Here is a 6,567-nt window from a genome sequence, read left to right on the forward strand (position 1 = left end):
GTTGTCCCCAATTTGGCTCCTGGGGAGCTAACTGTAAATTTACGAGACGGGAATTTTGTTGAAAACCGGAAGGTTCTATCTATTTTACTTTTGGAGATATACCCCATTGTGGATTGAAATGCAATTACAACAGAATTATATAAAAACTTACTCTAACCAGAGCCTTCTCGCTTGCAGTAGCCAGTAGCGCGCGACTGCCAAATAAGCACGTCACGCAGTACGCGTATACACATGGCTATGTGAAAATAAAATATATATATATATGCTTTGTATATTTTAAAATAAATAGTTTTACATTTTTTGAATTGCATTTAATTGACGATGTCAATTCATTGCAGCTCGGCGGGGCCCAGTAGCGCATTTCGCCGATCTAGCGGTGGTTGCGAAAACATAATTGACGCGTGCGCGGCGCGGCCTAGTAACGCATCGCGCTACAAGAATTGCATGTAATTGTTTAAAAAATTTTCAAATTGCAAATGATTCTGCTATAAATACTAAAAACAAATGTTCTATTGCTCGCTTCTCTGACGTAAATCTAAAATGCTAGTCCTCCCAGAAACCCTTACTGGATCGATGGAGCCTAACTTTGAAAGTGAAAGAGTTAGAGACTTCCGGTTGTTTGTAACATGTTCGTCTTGTAAAAGTAACAAGTAACGTTACCTCCCCAAGAGGAAAATTTAGGACAACGTAGTTGTTGAGTTATCTCAAAATCTCCAGAAAAGTCCCATTTTGGGCCGATCAAAAGTTTGCAACTTTAACTTTGCGGATTCCTGTACTCTAATTGGCTGAATTGTGTCACGTGCTAGCTTCTTGAAAATTGGAATGGGCCACGCGTGCAAATCATGCTTAATGTCGCGCGCGAGGTCATCAGGTCAAGCCGTCTCTTTAAATTAAACCAACTCTAATACCACTACCAGCCAGTAACTTTTGTTGGGCTGTTCAGGAAGCTTGAAAAGTTGAAAAGCAAAGGTCGCTGCGCACAGGGCCGGACTGGCGTGCCAGATTGCAGATAATAATTTAGCACGCTTGTTTATTTAATCGAAATTGATATTGATATAACAATTCAAATTTAACTTCTTACAAAACTACATTAGGGGTCGTTTACATATTATTATTAATCTTATGTAATGAACCGAGACCGGGGTGGGAATTAAAAAAAACATAAAATGATTACGATAGTGTAATTATTTGACACAATACTAATAGCTATATGTAAAACTGATTATACGGAGGGGGATTGTTGGGGTTGAAAATGGGGGTTGAAAATGGGCCAATAAGTGATTACGTAATATGCGAACTACCCCTTTCTAAGACCTAGAACTGTACAAAACTGTATCACTAATAAAGCCTTAATAATAATAACAGTTTTTGTGCTCTAGATCTAATTGAGTCAGGTTCGTGTCCTTTTGTAATATCTATTCAATTCTGCGATCATCGAATAAGTCACTTGATAGAAAATTCTAAAAGAATGCTACTACCAGGAGAAAAATTATGATGGCTGAGCTGCTAGTAAGGATAGCAGCTTGCGAATCTTCTGGCGAATCTTCTGGCGAATCTTCTGGCGAATCTTCTGGCTTATCTTCTGGCTCATCTTCTGGCTCATCTTCTGGCTCATCTTCTGGTTCATCTTCTGGCTCATCTTCTGGCTCATCTTCTGGCTCATCTTCTGGCTCATCTTCTGGCTTAGCTTTAGCTGTAATTTAAAATATGTTAAATAATTGCGGAACTAACAATCGTTTAAAATCGGTGGAAACACGAATTTATCTCATAAGAATCTTAGAGTCTCAGAGGACGGGGTAATTACATTACTTCTCTCCCAGACTAGAGACTAAAGAGCCGAGCAAGCTAGACAATACTATCACTATCATATAATTAGCTTTAACAGTAACTTACGGACACATTTCAAGGCATCAAAGATAGCCTTGAAGTCGGTGTATAATTTAGCGTAATCGTTGACGCAGCTGAAACTGATGGTGTCGTATCCAAACTGAGACTCATCATTGAAGTTTTCCGGGTCGTACTCGAACACATACCTGGGATTCCAACTTTATCAATTGAATCATAATATAATCCTGAAACGTACAGACTTACTTTCTCGCTAAAACACAATTTTCTGTAGTTTGAAGAGGACTCCGCGACTTACAGACTTACTTTCTCGCTAACACACAATTTTCTGTAGTTTGAAGAGGACTCCACGATATTCAAAGGAGAAACAATTACTGCCCCCAGCCCCCTACCCCTGCCCTCTCCCCCCAGCTCCCTCTTTACATAATACCAGCAATCAAAATCATGCTCTGAATAGCAGTTACAAGCGGTAACAGATTAAACTGTTCCGCGCCATTTCTATAGCCAAAGAAAATGGCTCTTACTAAATCGCTCGCCCAAAAATTTCACGTGACTTTGGTTTTTTTGGTTTTGCAGCCGTACAAAACGGTTTTACATTAACCCTAATCCCAACCCTTACCCTAACCATAACCCCGAAGCTATCCATATTCTTAACCACAACCCTAACCCTAACCCGAACCCTAAATAATCGAATTCACGTTTTACTAGCCTGTCACGTGACCAAAACGGTTTTTTGCCCATAACTCTCCAGAGCAGCATTTTAACCCTACGTCATGGGGGGTGATTCGGAATCAGCGTCCAAAAATACACCGATCTGGATCACTTTCATGCCTAAAGGGCCTTTTCACAAGAATTTTCTTAAAGTTTGGGCGAGCGATTTAGTAGGAGCGAAAGAAAATAGGTTTAATAGGTTCACCAGCGATACTGTTCATACAATATAAATGTGACCAAACATATGACCATATATACATGATGTAGACCACTTACTCGGCTCCATCATTTTTGTCTTTACAGATAAAGTCAAGTCTTTCCCCCAAGAAGATAACTTTGTCAAGATCCCCCTCCGACAGTTCCATTTCGACAAACGGTCCAAAGTTGTCCACGTGCACATCTATGTGCTCATCGGTAGTCATTACAATCGCATCAGCTTCCGACACACTACAAACTGAAAGTCACAGTTAAAAGAGCTATCTAAATCTGAGTAGCAATTACGACTAACTCTGAACTTATCGTACCTTATTTGGACAGACATAATTCTGGATGGATATATTTTTATTCTTGGCTTACAATTTGTTTATTTGGCAACTTTTTGCTTCAAGCTTTGTTAATGAACAGCCAACTGATTCGAAGACAATATAAAAGCAGCCGTATAATACTCGTTTAAACATAAAAAAGTCCATCACTAACTTTTAATGTCTGTCCAAATAAAGTCCCATAAGGTCCGTGCAATCACCCATATATTCCGCAACCATTAGTTAACAAATTTGACAATCAAGGGATAAATTTGCTAATCGCGATAATAGTCCCATAACACATATTGACCTTTGTATTAACAAGTTATATCGTTTCTTACCTAAATTTTGTTTTGCATAACAGGTGCTATGAGTATCATCCCAACAGCTATATCTATCGCTTTGACACGTCTCTTTAGTATGATATTTACCGTAAGGCATTTTACTTTTAACCTCTCTGACGGTGTTGGGTTGAGGACAGTAGGGATTTTCACTCTGCACGAGATCCGTATACTTGTCTGAAGTGAAGGAGGTTATTTTATAAAAGCAAATAAATCACGAACAAAATACATGTCTGAAGTGAAGGAGGTTATTTTATAACAGCAAATAAATCACGAACAATATACATGTCTGAAATGAAGGAGGTTATTTTATAAAAGCAACTAAATCACGAACAATATACATGTTTGAAATGAAGGAGGTTATTTTATAAAAGCAACTAAATCACGAACAATATACATGTCTGAAATATAGGAGGTTATTTTATAAAAGCAACTAAATAATAATCATAATATTATTTCGCTTATAGAGTCAGAATACCCCGACTTAGTATGTATAGCAACTGCTCGTAACTAAATTAATAATACTATAAACGAGCGCATAGTCACCATGGAAACGCATAGTCACCATGGTAACGGTTTAAACTTTGGATTTACTCACAGTTGGCTGTGTTTACGCATTCCGGGAATGAATAACCATTTATCATCACCGCAGCGCTACCGGGGTAGCTTTCCCGTTGCAGGATATAACCGAATCCAGCTTCTCCCATCACGACAATTTCGATGTCACTGGTTGTAATAGAGTCTCCGGGGATGGCTGGGAAGTTGTTTTGCTATCAGTTTCAATACTTTCAACATTACTATATAACAAATAATTTGAGATCATGAATACGATGTTGTTACATTGAAACTTAGAACATATCCTTATCCTGATGAGAGCCTTTTCTCTGTCGCAACAAACGGAAAAACTGCAAATTTTGCCCCAGAATCATATATCAATATATTATAGGTGTGAACTGTGAAAACGTTTGGGCTTATTACTCAGTTACTGATACGACTAGCTATAATCATTCATTCGAGAAAAACATCAAATCAATCGATGAGGATGTTCACTCAGGGGAAGTAAAGTGCTTGACAATTGTGCTTGACATCAGGGTCCCATTGCATTGATAAAGCGGATTTGGAGGAAAGGGGAAGGTACGGTTAATTGGGGTTTACTGTATTATGATAGGAAAATGTTTTGTTGGATGTACTTTGATCATTTTTCAGATTAGCTTACGGTATTGAAATGTGATTACGCCATCTGGATGATCCGGGCCCATAGACAACTCCAGGAACACTCCATCATAATTGTCCTCTAATTGCGTCTTCAAGAACATCCATGCGTTACTGGGAAATTTGTCAGTCGTCTTTAGTTTGCTATCTTCTGCCAGGAGACCATCTTTCCTGTCGCTCAGATAAACTTCCAACTGACCGTCCTCGTCGAAGGTGTACGTCACGTACCAATCGTTCATCGTGCCCTTAGCGTTGTCTCCGTCTACTGGATACGTATAAGACATTGTGGTGGTAGCTTCCGTCAGGACTTCCGGATCAAAAAAGATTATGTTCATCTGATACTCATGCGAATCCGTGAACATAGCTACCATGCGTACAGTTTTAACATCATATCCATTTTCAGTACTAAAAGTGGATACTTCGTGGCTAGTCTTGCCCTTCATACGTCCTTCTCCAATCTTGAGTGTCAGCGCCGCAACAGACAAGTCATATGCGATTTTGAATTTGTTGCCGAAAGCTGCAGATGAGTCATCCGTCATAACTGAAAAAAAAGCATAAATTGTATCTTCAAATGGAATATTCGGGGTATTAGACTGAACTGGAAACAAACAGATTTAAAATTATGCGCCGTGGCATTGATTGACGATATCAACTCATCAATTGGAGTCTAATATTTCGAATAGACCTTGTACGGGTATCCCCTGTTAACAAAAAAGAAAGATTTGTGATCAAATATACTTACCTGAGCTATCCGGAAGAGCAGCCACTTCCTTCATAATATCATACAAGCTGCTAGCATCCTTCGTAAAATGGTACTGAAATGATTCCTGTAAAAACGTAGTTGAAGTTTCAGGAAAGCAATACTGTTCCGCTAGAGTACCACCGAACACGAACAGAACCAAGATCAAGATCTGAAAGAGGACAACAAATTAAAAAATATTAACAAAGTGGTTTTCCGAATGTCAATAATATAAGTTAAAATCTTAAACTTTGTTCAAATTAATAAGAAATGGCCATAATTGCGCCGGATAGTTTGAGTTGGTAGGAGGACGTAGCTTTTCTGATTTTATTGAGAAATTACTAATCACGTGACGTGTTGAACTTGACAACCCCTGCTAAATGAAAATGGTGCTTTAGGAACACATCAGTCAATCACTCACCTTCATCTTTAATAAAAATAGATGTGCAGCACTATCGATAGTCGTTACACTTACTGTTTTGATTATTCCTACATTGCATTGAAAAATATTTAGAAAATTTCTTTTGAAATACATTAATTAATTATTATTGATCATTCACGTAACGAGAACGGCAAAACGTGCCTCATGATAATATTAATAATACAATGATTCACATGTATTATAGCAGTATATATGATAAATGAGGGAGGGAAAAATTTGCCCTGAAAACCTTTAACTAGGTACTGTAATAAAATAAAAATAGTATTATAAAATATTATGAAGTAATTGAAGCCCATGCTTAAGACAAAAGTCCGGAAATGATTTTCAGGGATCGATAGCTGGCAGTGGGATCGAATGAGAAACTGGCTTAGCCGACTGTATGATTCAATGAAAAAAGAAATGTAAGACTCATGTATAATTGGTGTGGGACAGCCCTTAAATAGACATTTTTCAATTTATGGAGGATTTCTGGAATGAGCGTGATCTTAATCAGGTAACCGGAAGTTAATTGTATCATGAAATTCAATTGTCCAGGAATTTGTTCACTGAGACTCACAAAGTTATACTCCAACAACAACAACAAATCTTTGCAAATCTGCAAGATAATTGTATTTGTAGTTGACAGACCCAAGACCTTGTGCGGGAACGCATACCACAAATAAGTCAATCGCTAATAAGAAGAATACGGTCGCACTCAATCACTCACTAAAGATAATGATCAGGGTAGCAGGAAAAATAAAGATTTCCAGGATAACT

The 6,567-nt window shown here is 38.1% G+C and overlaps 1 protein-coding gene across 1 annotated transcript; it reads right to left on the reverse strand.

The window, feature by feature from the left end:
* Positions 1-456: 456 nt before the first annotated feature.
* On the reverse strand, positions 457-5,854 carry LOC134811409 (uncharacterized). The gene is made up of 8 exons (XM_063818204.1): positions 5,791-5,854; positions 5,373-5,541; positions 4,635-5,171; positions 4,017-4,172; positions 3,419-3,595; positions 2,833-3,010; positions 1,894-2,033; positions 457-1,693 (listed from the first exon to the last, which is right to left on the reverse strand). The coding sequence occupies exons 1-8, from the start codon at positions 5,794-5,796 to the stop codon at positions 1,461-1,463; spliced, it is 1,596 nt and encodes a 531-aa protein (XP_063674274.1). The 5' UTR covers positions 5,797-5,854; the 3' UTR covers positions 457-1,460.
* Between the last annotated feature and the right edge of the window lie 713 nt (positions 5,855-6,567).

The sequence above is a fragment of the Bolinopsis microptera genome, chromosome 2, assembly GCF_026151205.1.
Source record: "Bolinopsis microptera isolate Bmic1 chromosome 2, MBARI_Bmic_1.0, whole genome shotgun sequence".
Lineage (NCBI taxonomy): Eukaryota > Metazoa > Ctenophora > Tentaculata > Lobata > Bolinopsidae > Bolinopsis > Bolinopsis microptera.